Source organism: Mustela nigripes, chromosome 1 (genome assembly GCF_022355385.1).
Source record: "Mustela nigripes isolate SB6536 chromosome 1, MUSNIG.SB6536, whole genome shotgun sequence".
Lineage (NCBI taxonomy): Eukaryota > Metazoa > Chordata > Mammalia > Carnivora > Mustelidae > Mustela > Mustela nigripes.
In genome coordinates, this window is record NC_081557.1 from 91,010,561 (window position 1) to 91,027,298 (window position 16,738).

At 41.8% G+C, this 16,738-nt stretch overlaps 1 protein-coding gene across 1 annotated transcript in view; it reads right to left on the reverse strand.

The window, feature by feature from the left end:
- Positions 1-13,655, reverse strand: part of UBE4A (ubiquitination factor E4A) — a 42,310-nt gene extending 28,655 nt beyond the window's left edge. Inside the window, exons 1-5 of the mRNA XM_059416276.1 lie at positions 13,504-13,655; positions 7,002-7,163; positions 2,410-2,583; positions 1,730-1,842; positions 460-612 (exon numbers count right to left, since the gene is read on the reverse strand). Coding sequence (XP_059272259.1) covers positions 460-612; positions 1,730-1,842; positions 2,410-2,583; positions 7,002-7,122 — 561 coding nt within the window. The 5' untranslated portion in view covers positions 7,123-7,163; positions 13,504-13,655. The remainder of the gene's footprint in view (positions 1-459; positions 613-1,729; positions 1,843-2,409; positions 2,584-7,001; positions 7,164-13,503) is intronic.
- Between the last annotated feature and the right edge of the window lie 3,083 nt (positions 13,656-16,738).

Consider the following 16,738-nt stretch of genomic DNA (forward strand, 5'->3'; position numbering starts at 1 on the left):
GCAAATGGAATGAAAAAGACAATGTACCCCAGAACAGTACTGCTGTCCTGTGGATGCTTGAAAATTTGTATGAGTTCATTCTTTGGTGTTAAGAATCTCCTAACTGCTAGAATTCTTATCCTGAAGTGACCAAGCTTAGTGCACTCTGTTATTTACAGCTCAGTGGAAATGAGTCTATCACACCTTTCCCCGCCCCCTCCCCTGAACTTTTTAAGAGTATGACTTTTTCAGGTTTGTAGGAGAATAAGAGGCCCTGGTTAACTGGGGAAGGGGTAGACCCCAAGCCACCGAAAATACAAATGAAAACTTTTGACAACTCCTAGTGCCTCTCATTTCTAGTTCCCGATATATTATGATGTATATAAACTGATATAAAAGACACTCATCCAACTCTCTGGCTTCCATGTTAAAGTCAAACCCAAGAGTACCACACAGTTCTCAATGGGAAATATTCCTTACCTCTTCCTTAGCTCTTTGGAAGCAGGAATAAAGGTAACAAAAAATGTGCCTCTCCCCCGCATCTCGATCAGCAGAGAGATTCAACGTCGTAGAAGAAGTCATGTTGATCAAGTGGTTGCCCGGGTCCTGAAGCAGCAAGCGAGCGAAGACAGCCTTCAAGAAAAGCAAACAAACGAAACGCTAAACCGCTGCAAAGTTAATCTTAGGACATCAAGATGTAGGTCATTTTGACACAGGTTACTGCCAGAGTCACAGGATGTAGAGTGAAGGGGGAATATAAGTTCCGCCCTTATACTTTAGAAAATATTAGGGGAATATAAGTTCCGCCCTTATACTTTAGAAAATATTAGGTATATATATATAAATATTAGGTATATATAACTGTATGTGTTGATCCTTGAACTATATGGGTTTGACATGGATATTTTTTCAATAAATACAAAACAGCACTGTAAATGCATTTTCTCTCGCTTCTGATTTTCTTTGTAACATTTTCTTTTCCCAAGCTGACTTTATTGTTTCTTATCCATAAAGCTTCCTGGCAACAGTATGCTGTTAGTTAAAGTCTTTGGAGAGTCAGAAGTTATGTGTGGATTTTCTTTTTTTTTTTTTTTTTAAGATTTTATTTATTATGTGTGGATTTTTAATGGCCCCTAACCCTCATGTTGCTCAAAAGTCACCTGTTCAGTTCTCCCAAATAGAGTTCAAGTATCTAGTACAGCCTAGCATACATACAGTATGTATTAAAACAGTATTTGCTGAATGGTGTGGAGAATCAGCGACTGAACTTATACATGGAATTTACTCCTCTGCGCGACTGCTGGCCTTACTCAGTCTTATATAAAGATATAAAGATAATTTAAACACATAAAGTTAAACTACAAGTTGTCAAGTGTCTGTCCTACTAAAGTTTTATTCCTTTAATGTTCATTAGGCACTTACAAGGTAAAACACAGTTTTGATTTTGGGAAAGATGCCTTGCTCTCGAGAACTAAAGGGTCTGATAGGGGAGATAAAACAGGTACATAAAAAAAGGCCACTACATGTGACAGAGGTAACAACTGCCATCCGAGAGGCACAGATAGGTCACTCCAGGAATTCAAATATGTGGCCATGGTAAACGAGAAGATCCCCAAAGAGGAACACCACAGACAATGTCAAGAGATAGAGTTACATAAGCAATGTTGCAGCTGGAGAAACACAAGCAGGGCTCAACTGCATGGCTAGTCTGTGCTGAAGGCACTCTTGAAAGGAACATCAGAAATGGTACCTGCTCCACATTGTTCATATCAAGCCAGTCTTGATCTTCCAGGTCTACTGCCATTTCTTCCAAATACACACAACGGCTAGGGATGCCATTCCCACTTTTCAAGCTGGGGTCACCTGGGAAATGATTTTAATCTGGCAGGTTAAGGATAACGCTTCTGTCTTACACAGACAACTGATCTCGACAGCATTTCTCTTGAACTCCAAGTTTGACTCAGGTAGTATCAGGGTAATCTTGACACACAAAGCAGTATCTAAAGACTTAAGGTTTTTCAAAGAGTCAAAGAGCATGTCAGGTTTTGTTATAAACCTAACATCATGAATCCCAGATATTAGCACCTACTTTGGGGTTTAACCACAGATAGGACATAGAGGGAAAACATGACCTGATGCCTCGTCAGGCTTCCGCCTAAATGTTCAGGTCACCTCTGAGAGGAAAAAGGATTTGGCTACCACTCACGTTTCCCTTTTAAGGTGGTAAAGGCAAGGAGCTATATGGTCCAGTCTGTACCAAAATGGTAATCAAAGCTGCACCTGTGTCTAAATACTGTTTTTAGGTCACATCCACAAGGAGTACAGTGGGTTTGTTTAACCATTAGATACAATAAGTTTCTAAGAGCAAGTTCCTCGCCCAAGCAGGAAGGGAAGAGTAATGAACAGACCAGCTCCAGATCTGTAACTCACTGTTGTCCAGAGTAATGAGGAAGATCCTTTGGATCATGTGATTGATGTTGAGTTGTTCACATATTTCCTGCTGTGAACGGAAGGAGCGGCTAATCTCAGCCACAGAGTAATCAAATTCATCCAGGCTTTCTGACACACTATTATCCGAGTCATCTGGGCTAGCTGGAAGTTCATCTGCCAGAAAATGTAAGCCATTAACAGTTAAACTCCTCTCTTTAAGAGAACCAAGCATACTATCAAAAATGATAAATGTTATCAAGAGAAAGATAATTCTGGATGGGAAACAAGTTAATTATCTAATTAGGGAACATCTCAAGTCAGGCAACATCTTTTTTAAAAAACTGAGGTGTAACATTTAAAAAATGACGTATAACATTCTTATTAGTTTCAGGTATAAAACACAATGATTTGCTATTTGTATATATTGCAAAATGGTCAACACAATAATTCTAGGTAAAATCTGTCAACATAGTTATAAATATTGTTTTCTCTTGTGAAGAGAACTTTTAAAATCTACTTAGTAACTTTCAAATATGCAATATACTATTATTAACTACAGTCACATGCTATTCATTATATCCCTATGGCTTATTTATTTTATAACTGAAGTCTCATCCTTTTGATCCCTGTATCTACCCCACCCCGGGCAACCACCAATCTGTTCTCTGTATCTATGAGCTTTCTTTCTCTCTTTTTTAGATATCACCTATAACTGAGAACATTTGTTTGTATTTGTCTTTTTCTGTCTGACCGGTTTCATTGCACACAGGTCCATCCATGTTCTGCAAATGGCAATAATATCCCATTGTGTGTGTGGTGTGTGCATGTGTGTGTGTCGTATTTTATTCATCCATTCACCCATCAACAGACACAGGCTGTTTCCATGTCTTGGCTATTATAAACAATGCTGCAACAAACACAGGGGTGCAAAGATCTTTTCAAGTTAGTGTTTTGTTTTCTTTGTGTAAATACCCAGAAGTAGAATGTTGGATTATATGGGAGTTCTATTTTTAATTTTTTGAAATATCTCTATAATGTTTTCCATAGTGGCTGCAGCATTTTATATTCTCACCAACAGTGCACCTGGGGCGGGGGCAGGGAGTTCCCTTTCTCCACATCCTCACTGACACTTGTTATTTCTTGTCTTTTTGATAGTAGCCATTCTAATAGGTATGAGGTGATACCTCATTCTGGTTTTGATTTGCATTTCTTTGATGATGAGTGATGCTGAGTACCTTTCCGTGTACCTGTTCGTCAGCTATAGGTCTTCTTTGGAAAAACGTCTATAGAGATCCTTTGCCCATTTTTAAACTGGATTATTTGTGTGTTTTTTCTTTTCTTCTCTTGAGTGTTGTATTGCGTAACATCTTAAGTACAGGATTTTGAAATCCCTGGCTGTAAATCCCACCACATTTTACAAATCAAAAATGTTATCCTCCTACTCCATTTTATTTTTTCACTCCATACTACCAAAAATAGCAACATTGCGTTCCCTACAGAATCTTAGTGAACAGAGAATTACCTGTAATAGACCAATATGCCTTTAATTATTTTAAATATATGGCTTTCCCCACCCCGATTTTAAAGAACACATGTATTTGAATAATTCCAAACTGTATATGAAAACATAATATAAAAAGTCTCCTCTGAACCAATTCCCTATGGACAACTATGTAAGTTAGCAAAGTGTTTCAGACTTTTCACCCCCCTTATTATGGTGCTAATGTTTATCGCTAGGATTTTCAGTTTAAAAAAAGTGGGGGGGAATCATACTATATATACTGCTTTTTAGCCTGCTTAATCAGCACCGGGGTGCCTGGGTGGCTCAGTGGGTTAAAGCCTCTGCCTTCAGCTCAGGTCTTGATCCCAGGGTCCTGAGATTGAGCCCCACATCGAGCTCTCTACTCAGCAGGGTGCCTGCTTCCTTTCCTCTCTCTCTGCCTGCCTCTCTGCCTATTTGTGATCTCCGTCTATCAAATAAATAAATAAAATCTTAAAAAAAAAAAAACTTAATCAGCACCAACATCCTTCCCTGCTAGGTCATTTATAGGCCTACCTCATTCTGTGTAATGGCTGCACTGTATTGCATTGTATGCACACACTTTGACTTGTATAGCTACTTCTCAACTGATGAACATTGGGGCTGTTTCCAATTTTTCATGATTTCGAACACTACTGCACCAAATAGAACTCTTTTTTGTACGCCTGTGTGAATATCTCTGTAAGGTAAATTTGCAGAAGCAGAACTGCCAAGTTAAAGAGTTTGCACATTTAAAAGTTAACATTATTACCAAATCATCCTCAGAAAGACTGCTCTTACTACAAACCCCTCAGCACTCTGAGAGTGCACCTGCTCAAACCCTCACAAATTTCATAAGTAAACATATCCCCGCATTACTAGGCGGGGCTCCAATTGTTAGTGAGACTGGATTTTTAAAGTCATTTGATTGTTGCATATAAACTGCTTATCTGAATCTTTCCTCCTCTAATTTGTTACTATTTCTTTTATTGATTGGATCTCTTTATTTCTGTAAAAAGCAACCTTGCCTTAGGAGATCGTAGGAGGAAAAGGGGAGTGAGGAATAGGAGTTATAAGGAAATGGGAAAATATGATTTATGAGTAGGTGGCTGATGGAAATTTTGCTACATAGATGCTTAGTTCCTATTGCTCTCGGGGTTCAGGGGAGAACTTAACTATACAGGAGTAATGTGACAGAATGCCTGTCCTTCTGGCTGTCAGCAGACAGAGTTGCCTCTCGGAATGGAACTGAGGCTGAAGGAGTACAAGTGTGGTGCTGTTTACCAAAAGCCACATGCGTGTGCATCTGCTTCTCTCTACTGACAGTGATTTTCTGAAAGGCCAGGTAAAACACTCAGAGGTTAAGAGTTGCTTTAGTATGGTGAGTTTAGTGAAGCTCAACACAGGAGGCCAAAGGTTTTGGCAGAGTTCTAACTGCTGGTGGAAAACAGGTTAGACCTGGTGGCATGCTAAACTCAGTATAAACAAACTAAAACGAGGAGAAGCCAAAATAGTAACAGGAACGCATGTACCTGATTTATTCCCCGGCTCGGTGCCTGCAACGCTCCCAACTCTAACCAGCCTGAAGTCTGCTGACAGCCAGAAGGACAAGCATCTGTCACTCTACTCCTATGCGATTAAGTTCCCTGCTGAACCCTGAAAGCGACAGGTGCTAAGAACCTTTGTAGCAAAATTTCTCCCAACCACATACTCATAAATCACATTTCCCCATTTTCTTATATTCCTACTCCCCGTGCCCTTTTTCCTCCTACAATCTCCTAATGCAAGAATCTGGAAGAGACAGACGGAGACCCAGAGCTGCCTCATTCTATCACGGTAGAAAGTCAATGTTACATATACTCCCCCTTTGCTTCATTATCACTTGTCCATTACTCATCTGTCTTGCCCTTACCTCCTTTTTATTCAGTCCTGAAAAAGGAGCAAGGCTACGACTTAGCTATGTATACCAGTACTTATGAAATAAACAAAATAAAGGGAAAACAAACATTTCTCTTTTCCAAAAAATACTATTATTTTCTTCAGAGGGAGAAAGGGAGCAATTTCTGGCTTGAAAGATCGTGACTACCCTCCAAAGACTAATAAATTTGAGAAACACCATATTAATTCCTCTAGGCTATATGTCTTCTCACAGGAGGAAGTTAGACCCAATCTTAATTTTGGTCCTAAATGAGGAAACCCAGCCCCAGTTGCCTAATGGATAAGGCACTGGCCTCCTAAATGAGGAAACCCATTTTTCTGACTAGTGAGATATTATTGATTTCTTTTTTCACATTAAGGCAAAGGATCAGATTTTCTTTCCTTTTTTAAAATTTTTATTTTTTATTTTTTATTAACATATATTGTAGTATTAGCCACAGGGGTACAGGTCTGTGAATCATCAGGCTTACACACTCACCATAGCACATACCCCCCTCCCCCCAGCAACCCTCAGTTTGTTTTGAGAGATTAAGAGTCTCTTATGGTTTGTCTCCCTCCCGAAGGATTAGATTTTCTTAGAAAGCTGTTCTAACAGCATTATGCTATGAAAGGGACCACTCTATGGAACAGAAGAGGTATTTTGCTTGGGATCAACTCTGAAGCACCAAGCTTCAGAACAAATTTCACTTACTTGTCTACCAAAAAGCCAAAAAGCTATTGTAATTCTTCCTTTTATACATCTGCTCTCTACAGCTACATGTAACCTGCTTTCTACACCTATGGCTACAACCTCATCTTCCTATGTTAAAAAGATTGATTGAAATGAGCTTTTGCTAGGTGATTTTTAAAATAAACAGCTCGACAGCACTGGGATCACGACTAGCATCTGTTACTATGGAACCACCTGTTATCTCGTCTCTCCTTATGCAGTTGGCAGGGGGGTGGGGTGGGGGGAACAGGACCCAAAAATGAAACAAAGAAGAAAAATGAACAAAAACCCCAATTTATGCCTAAATGAAGAAAAAGCCTGACCTCTGCCCCCAGGTCGATTCCAATTGCAATTACCGACCCTAAGACTTCACTTGGGAAGACCCTAATCTAGGTCATCTCCGCTGCTACTGGCTCCCCTACTTACCAGACTGCTGCTTCAGCTGCTCTTTTTGGATTGCCGCAAACTGCTTGGCATCAGCCAAGGAGCCAAAAAGAGCAGCAAAGGGGTTACTTGAGATGTTGTTGTTATTCTCCTGGTCTGTCATTTCACTTTAAAGTATCCTCCATGCAGACCTAGGGGGAGGGGCTGCAAAGAGGACAGGTATCAGACACCGAGGGGCGGATACGACAACAGCTGGGATTATACCTACAGTAGGTTCCTTCCCCATTTCGTGAACACAACGCATGTAAAAAGGCTCTGGGTAAGACCTTCCAATTCCTGTTCCAACATTCAAGATATTTTTGGCAAAATGGTTACAAACCCACCAAATGGATAAGTTGGCTTGATTTGGGGGTGGCTAAAACCAAAAAGCTTTAAAAATGTTCAAGCTGGAGGGGCGCTTGGGTGGCTCAGTGGGTTAAAGCCTCTGCCTTCGGCTCAGATCATGATCTCAGGGTCCTGGGATCGAGCCCCGCATCGGGCTCTCCACTCAGCGGGGAGCCTGCTTCCTCCACTTTCTCTCTGCCTGCCTCTCTGCCTACTTGTGATCTCTGTCTGTCAAATAAATAAATAAAATCTTAAAAAAAAAAAAAGTTCAAGCTGGAATGCATTTATCTGTTGACACATTTCTATTTGCCATACCTTTAAAAAATAGGTTAACCAGAAAGAATTACTGCAGTCAATGAGGGAACTCATCTACTCACTGTAACAACAATGTGGCACTGACTGAAAAATAATAGGGTAACAGCTACACATTTCTTGTAAGTTTCTAGGATGGCCAACTAGCTCTCATGCACCATGAAAGTAAGATGGCGCTTGCTCAGGCTTCTAGGACTTAATACTGCAGCCAGGAATTCCTCAGCTACATATAAACTAACTGTAAGCCTACATCAAACATGGAACGGCAAATCAGGACAGGAACCTAATCAGCAGTGTGTTGTGGGTTTTAAATATGTATTAAGCAATTTATCTCTACCCTGAGGCTTATAACAATTGAGATTTCTTCCACTAAAAACCAAATGGTCTTTGCTTAATTCTAGATTTAATTTTTTTAAAAGATTTATTTATTTGATAGACAGAGATCACAAGCAGACAGAAAGGCAGGCAGACAGAGAGAGGAAGCTAAGCAGGCTCCCCGCGGAGCAGAGAGCCCGATGCGGGGCTCGATCCCAAGACCCTGGGATCATGACCTGAGCCGAAGGCAGAGGCTTAACCCACTGAGCCACGCAGGCGCCCCAAATTCCTTTTTAAAAAAATTTTTATTTTATTTTTTCAGTGTTCCAAGATTCATTGTTCGCACACCAAATTCCTAATGTGGAACAGCAAACAGGTATTTACCTCAAAGGTATTTAGTGGAGCTGACCGAGCCTGTGTTTGCACCTGTCTGATTACACTTCCTCATTCAAGCACCAAGGAGACTCAGAGGCCCGACAGGATGAGTGCGTGAGTGGAGTGCCCTGAAAGCTTTCTCCCCTTCCTGAACTTTTAGGACCACAAGCACAGAAATACAACCCTGAAAAGGGTGGGGAAGAGACAAATGGTATGAATATTCGGCTCACAAGGATATTGAACCGCTAAAAGGACAGAGGCCTTAAAGAATGAGGGAAGGAGAAAAAAACTTTTTGGGTCTACCTTTAATCTCCTGAGGTAAGACTCCTACAGAATCATACCAACAAAAGCTAATGCAATTCGGAAAAGTTACCCTTATTTTTTGGAGGAAGAGAGACTCTAACACTTCTTGACAATTCTGAGACACCTCCACCAGTTGCTTCACACTCCTTGGTTGTGTTTTCTGCGTAAGAGGCAATGGCTAATTATCTGTACTGACTTAGGCACACAGTCTGGTCACCTCTCAGCATTGTTCTGGGCTTTACTGCTTAAGGAAATGAACTATTAGCTGTTGCTCTATATATTTTATTTTTTGCAATGCATAGTTTAGTTAAGCTTAATAACCCAAAAATAAAAATAGCACCTTTAGTGCTGGAATTCACAATGCTCCTTGAGAGGACTTCCCCCTCACTTAACCACTGCATAAGCTTAACTAATCTCTAATTCACGTAGAGATGCTAACGATTGTCTCATTGTTGGCTGATTACCACCCTACCTCTAACTTAAGGTACCCCAAGGTCCAGAGGCATGCAAGAAGTATAGGGAACTCTTGTCATTTTCTGTCTTTGAAACATCCTCTTTTTTTCAACATGACACCCTACATTTTTCCTTTGAGGATCCATCCCATCCTCTCCATGTGTTCAGAAGGGGATGGCCTCACTCACTAGCTCTAGGAATGAGCATATAAATCTGGCCTGGCCAAAAAGAACGCATCATACTCAGGCCAAAGTGACTGATTGAGGAGTGGGCACAAGACACTGGCAAGGCCTATCAGGATCAATGAACACCCAGCTTCAGGCCTTTGGCTGAACCTACAGAAAAGGGAACTATTTTTTCCTGCTTGGTAAGAAAGGGTAAGCAGGGTTAAGAAATAAACCTGGAGGGGCAGCTGGGTGGCTCAGTGGGTTAAAGCCTCTGCCTTCGGCTCAGGTCATGATCCCAGGGACCTGGGATCGAGCCCCACATTGGGCTCTCTGCTCAGCAGGGAGCCTGCTTCCCTTCCCCTCTCTGTCTGCCTCTCTGCCTACTTGTGATCTCTGTCTGTCAAATAAAGAAATAAAATCTTAAAAAAAAAACAAAAAACAAAACAAAAAAACCCCCCTGGAATTGCCATTTTTCCACCATCTAGAAGAAGCCTAGCACCAAACTAAGTCAAGATAGAGGAAAACAGTGTTGAAAGATGGAGTCTTTCAGTTATTAAAAAAAAAAAAAAAAAAGCCAACGGATCTCCCTATACTGTGTAAGCCAGTTTGAATTTTTTTTTAAAAAGACTTTATTTATTTGACAGACAGAGATCACAAGTAGGCAGAGAGGCGGGCGGAGAGAGAGGGAGAAGCAGGCTGGCCGATGAGCAGATAGCCCGATGCAGGGCTCGATCCCAGGACCCTGAGATTATGGCCTGAGCCGGAGGCAGAGGCTTTAAAACAGCCTGAGGGGTACCTGACTGGCTCAGGCAGTAGAGCATGCAACTCCTGATGTTGAGTTTCTAAGCTGAAACCCCATGTTGGGAGTAGAGATTACTTAAAAATAAAATCTTAGGGACACCTGGGTGGCTCAGTAGGTTAAGTGACTGCCTTTGCCTCTGGTCATGATCCCAGGGTCCTGGAATTGAGTCCTACATTCAGCTCCTTGTTCAGCGGGGAGTCTGCTTACCCCTATGCCTGCTGCTCCCCACCCCCAACCCTGCTTGTGTGTCCTCTCCTTGAGAAACAAATAAATAAATAATCTTGGGGTGCCTGGGTGGTTCAGTCAGTTAAGCCTCTCCTTCAGCTTAGATCATGATCCCAGGGTCCTGGGTTCAGGCCCTGCATCTGCCTCCCTGCTTGGTGGGGAACCTGCTTCTCCATCTCCCTATGCCTCTCCCCACCTCTTTTTTGCTCTCTCTCTCTCTCTCCTCTCTCTTTCAAATAAATAAATCAAAACAAACAGTACAAAGGAGATGCATTATCTGCACCTCTAAGAGGTAGAAAGGAAGCAAGGTGAAAGTCAGAAATACAGAACATATGAAAAGATAAACTCCTAAGACTATCAAGACAAATAAACAGGATTTATCCTTTCCCAATATTACAGTTACATTATAAAAAGAAGCTGAGGTGCCTGGATGGCACAGTTGGTTAAGTGTCCAGTGCTTGGTTTCAGCTCAGGTCATGATCTCAAGAGTGTGGGACGGAGCTCCATGTCAGGTTCCACACTCAACTGTAGTCTGCTTAAGACTCTCTTTCCCTCTCCCTCTGCCCCTCCCTGCTGCATGCACATGTGCACTCTCTAAGACAAATAAATCTTAAAAAAAAAAAAAAAGACGTTAGCTTCCCATTACATTTTATAATAGGATTTATAACTTCCTACATTATATTCCTAAAGCAGACCTCTACCTTGCTAGACAGTAAGCAATTTGAGTATAATTTCATATCTGATTAGTTTTTTTTCTGTGTCTGGAATTATATATCACAATCACAAAGTCCCAAATAAATCTTTATTAAATGATTCAATCTTACATATCATTACTCCTGACCTCCTTTGAAGGCACCCATGATCCTATTTCAAAGTAAGGGCTTTACTGTGTGTCTTGGGTTGCAGTAGCAGGTCAAGCTTCTGGGTCAGACACTTGAGGCTCTTTGGTATCTCAGGATGTGTAGAATAGAGAATGGAAATAAATCTCTTGTCATCTCTGGTATATGTCTTTTTGAAGAACAAAAAATTTCTGCCTACCTTACTAAGTTCATCCTTCTCATATGAGCTTCAAAGCTGTGAAAAAACTACTTACATAGTCCAATACTGTGTAACCACTTACAGAAAAGTTTCACAGAAAAAGGGAAAAATGATGGGAGCCTTTGTGGAGATGTCAGTAAAGATACGTTCGATGGTCTCACAAATTTAACAGTACCTAGATATCACCCACTCCAACAGGTCTGATGAAATGGAAGCCTGATTTAAAAAAAAAAAAATGTATTTATTTATTTGACAGAGAGGGACACAACAAGAGAGGGAACACAAGCAGGGGGAGTGGGAGAGGGAGAAGCAGGCTTCCTGCTGAGCAAGGAGCCCAAGATGGGGCTTGATCCCAAGACCCTGGGACCATGGGCTGAGCCGAAGGCATATACTTAATGACTGAGCCACCCAGGTGCCCCAATATTTTGTCTATTTTAATATTCAATGTCACCAATTACTTATAATCTCTTATTTTCCACTGCCATACAGAGATACAGCACCATTCTGTTGTCAGTCTTTGGGATGGTGCCACCATCAAACCTTAGGAGCTCTTGGACTTGATTACCTTCTTTTTTTAAAAAAGATTTTATTTATTTATTTATTTATTTATTAGAGAGAGAGAGAGAGATTACGAGAGAGATTACACAAGAACATGAGCCAGGGGTTGGGGGGTGGGGAGAGCATTGGGGGGGGGAGAGAGAGAAGCAGACTCCCCCGAACAGGGAGCCCGAACTGGGGCTCCATTTCAGGAGCCAGAGATCATGACCTGAGGCAGTCTGACACTTAACCATCTGAGCCACCCAGGCGCCCCAGAGTTGCTTCCTTTTTAATATGTCCTACTTAGGGGCGCCTGGGTGGCTCAGTGGGTTAAAGCCTCTGCTTCCGGTTCGGGTCATGATCCCAGGATCCTGGGATCGAGCCCCTTGTCGGGCTCTCTGCTCAGCAGGGAGCCTGCTTCCTCCTCTCTCTCTCTGCCTGCCTCTCCATCTACTTGTGATCTCTATCTGTCAAGTAAATAAATAAAACCTTAAAAAAAATGTCCTACTTAAAAGCACATTTCACTCTGATATACTTACTGCAAGGTTTTATATCTACAGTAAGTATTCACTTCCAGTCCTACAAAATCCTCTTACCCTCCCTACTGCCATTCACTCTTTTGTTTATGAACAGTACTGCTAATCCCTAAGGGCCATTGTCAGCTCTTAAAGAGGAGAGCACACAAATGTTTTAACATTAGACTTGGGTGTTACTTTTAGGGAAATACGTAGACTACTTCGTAAAACTGGACTGACAAAATCATGCTATAGTGAATCATGCTTTTTAAGGTCTCTGTCCTGGTGAGGCATTAAACCAAGAAGGAATGAAAATGTTTTCAATGTTATACGTTCCACCTCAAAATTCTTTCACGTCTGGCTAGAATGGTAACAAATCCTAACAACAGATCAACAAGCTAGAAGGATCTCAAGACAAAACGCCAAAAGCATTCTTTCCCGGGTCCCATTTTATCTCAGGAGGGTTCTCATAGGAGACCAAAATAATGAGACCAAACGAGTCCTTGCTCTGGGAGCAAAAAACTGATTCCAAAGAGAAGACCCATCAAATATAAGCTCCTGAGCTGCGGATACTCAATCTTATCAGTGTCCTCCAGGACCTACTGATGAGGGAGCACGAAGCACAGTGCCAGGGGAGTTTTGAGTAGTGAAATGATCACCTGCCTTAAGAAATGTCAATATCTTGCCATATGTATTCAACTGGTTTCACTGCTGCGAATCGTGCTTAATTCCCCCTTCTCTGACATCTGGCTGTTTGTTGTTTACGCTTTGCATTTCATCTCTCCAGGTTCCATAAGGGATTCCTGGCAAGGAGGGAGACCCACCCACTCCGCGTCGTTCTAGAGAAAGGAAGTCAAAGATAACGCAAGGCCAGCACTGTGGCCTGTTCCTGGAGGGGAATGGCAAAAGGGGGAGAGGTGCCAGAAGCTGGGGCACCATAAAGGGGTCTCAAATAAGAAAGGGTCGAAGTTCACGAGGGAGAGGGTCAAGGGTCAGGAAGGCACAGGAGAAGCAATTTTGGAGGCAAGAGTGCAGAGACTTGGAGTGGCATTCAGCTAGGAGAAGAAAATCTCATCGCAAACTCAGCGATCCCCTCCCGTCAAGCTATTTCCTCTTACCAGAGCCTGAAGGGCCACCAGCGACGACACGACAAGTCTCAGGGGCCGAAAGGTTCCCACTTCCGACTCAGCACGGCAACCGGAACTCACATCATGATCAGGCGCCGGGCCTTGTGGAATCTCATCAGGGCGCCGGAAACAGGGTGTGCCCCTCTGCGCTGGGAACTGGCGCGCAAACATCTCCACAGCGCACGCGCTGGCTGGCTGGGCGGGGCGGAAGTGGCCGGAAGTGGCCCTTGGGCTCCGGCCGGGAGGGTCGGGGGCGGGTCGGGGGCGGGTCGGGGGCGGGTCGGGGGCGGGGGGGTCGGGGGGCGAGGGCATGGGGCGGTGGTTAGTTTGGAGTTTGGTGAAACACTAGGCCGTTTTTGAAATCTGGTGTATTGCGAGGTGCCATGTCTTGGTGATACTGGGCGCTGCTGGCAACCTCTGTGGGCTTTTCCTTTCTATTTTTCCCTCCAGTGACATGCCCTTTTGAAGCAGGTTCTGTTACTCTTCATAGATTATCATTATCTCTGGGGCAACATCAACAAGAACAACAGCAATAACACTAATAGAAAGTTTTGAGTTCTTATTAGGTGTCAGGCAGTGTGCTAAGATATGCTAGGGTTGGCTTTCAGTTTTATCTGTGAAGGGGTGACAATATGCATGCTACAAGGTTACTTTGAGGTATACAAAGGCAGTGAAAGCAGCATACTTTTCAAGAGAGCAAGTGAAAAGACAATGCATAGAATGAAGCCAAATATTTGTAAATCACATGTCTGATAAAGGATTAATGTCCAAAATATATAAAGAACTTCTACAACTCAACAACAAACCACAGTGTGATTAAAAAATGGGCAATGGACTTGAAAAGACTTTCCTTCAAGGAAAATATACGAGTGGCCAGTAAGCCCACGAAAAAGATGCTTGGTGACACTAAGGCAAACTAAAACTGCAATGAAATAATACTTCACATCTTTGAGGAAGTCTATTAACAAAAAAATTGGAAAATAAGTGTTGGTGAAGAGGAGGAGAAATAAGGAACCCTTGGGCATTGCTGATGGGATTGTAAAATATCGCAGCACTTTGGGAAAATTTTGGTGGTTCCTCATAGAGTTAAACAGAATTACTGTATGATACAGCAATTCTGCTTCTGAGTATATACCACAAAGGACTGAAGGCAGGGACTCAAACAGATATTTGTACATCAATGTTCATAACAATGTTATTCATAATAGCTAAAAGGGGGAAACTAATCAAACTGTGCATTGACAAATGAATGGATAAACAAAATGTGGTATATACATACAATTGACTATTATCTAGCCTTAAAAAGTCTGAAATTCTAATACATGCCACAACATGGATAAACCTTGAAAACATTATGTTATATGAAAAAAACCAGACACAAAAGGACAGATATTGTATGATTCCACTTATATGTTACACCTGGGATAGGCAAATTCATTGGGATAGAATAGTAGAATAGAGGTTACCAGGGTGTGGGGGAAAGGAAGAATGGAGAATTATTTTTTATATTTTTATATATTATATTTTTATTTTTTAAGATTTTATTAATTAATTATTTATTTATTTGACACAGAGAGAGAGAGAGATCACAAGTAGGCAGAGCAGCAGGAAGAGACAGAGGAGAAGCAGGCTCCCTTTGAGCAGAGAGCCCGACACAGGGCTCTATCCCAGGACCCTAAGATCTTGACCTGAGCCGAAGGCAGAGGCTTTGAGAGACCTGAGCCACCCAGGTGCCCTGAGAATTATTTTTTAGTGAGTACAGAGGTTAAGATGATGAAAAAGTTTCCCAAAATGTTTGTGGTGATGGTTGCACAGCATTGTGATTGTATTTAATGCCACTGAATAGTACACTTAAAATATTTAAAATGGTAAATTTCATGTTATGTGTATTTCGCCTCCCACCCAGCTATACACCCACACACAGCACTGTGCAATCTTTGAATGCTTGTCTTTTTTTTTTTTAAGATTTTATTTATTTATTTGACAGAGAGAAATCACAAGTAGATGGAGAGGCAGGCAGAGAGAGAGAGAGAGGGAAGCAGGCTCCCTGCTGAGCAGAGAGCCCGATGCGGGACTCGATCCCAGGACCCTGAGATCATGACCTGAGCCGAAGGCAGCGGCTTAACCCACTGAGCCACCCAGGCGCCCCTTGAATGCTTGTCTTATTCCAGCATTATGCTAGTTTCTAAAGATACATTAGTAAAAAGTACACAAGTCTTTTCCTGCTTGGAGTTTACAGTCTGGTGAGGGTGGAGTGGTAACTTAAAATTAATGGGCATGGAGTGCCTGGGTGGTTTAGTCACTAAGTGTCTGCATTTGGTTCAGGTTTTTGTCTCAAGGTCCTGGGACTGAAACCCACATGGCCGCCCTACTGGGCAGGAATCCTGCTTCTCCCTCTCCCACTCCCCCTGCTTGTGTTGCCTCTCTCACTGTCTCTCTCTCTCTGTCAAATAAACAAATAAAATCTTTTAAAAAACCCCCCAAAATCAATGGGCATAAGATGGATAATTCAAAAAGTAGTTCTGGAATGATTGGGTAGCTATGCAGTGTGCAAGTTAGTATGTTAGGCCTTTACATTAAAATTAATTCAAGATGGATCATTCATTTAAATGTATAAAATGAAACCATAAAAAGGCCAGACGAAGTCATAGGAAAACTTTTTAAAAATAATAATCTTTAAAAAAAAAGATTTTATTTCTTTATTTGAGAGAGAGAATGAGCAGTTGGGAGTGGCACTTCCCACTGAGCAGGCAGCCCAATATGGGGCTGGATCCCAGGATCTTGGGATCATGACTTGAGCTGAAGACAGATGCTAACTGACTGAGCCACCCAGGCGCCCCTGAAAGAAAAATCTTAAATTGGGGAAGACCTTTCTAAATAGGAAACAACCTAGAAGCTGCAAGAGACCAGTGAATTCTACTATATGCAGGTAAATAAAATGTACACAGAAAACCAATCATCATCAAGTCAAAGAACGAATACCAAAATTGGAAAAATATCTACAACTAATATTACAAACAAAAGATCTAGTTTCCCACTCGTATTAAAGGGCTATTGCAAGTCAATAAGAAAAAGATAAAAGAATATGACCCTATATATCATGAGAAGGAAGAACACATGGTTCACTTCTATTTTTTTTTTTATAAGGAAAACATAAATTAAAACTATACTGAGGGGCGCCTGGGTGGCTCAGTGGGTTAAAGCCTCTGCCTTCGGCTCAGGTCAT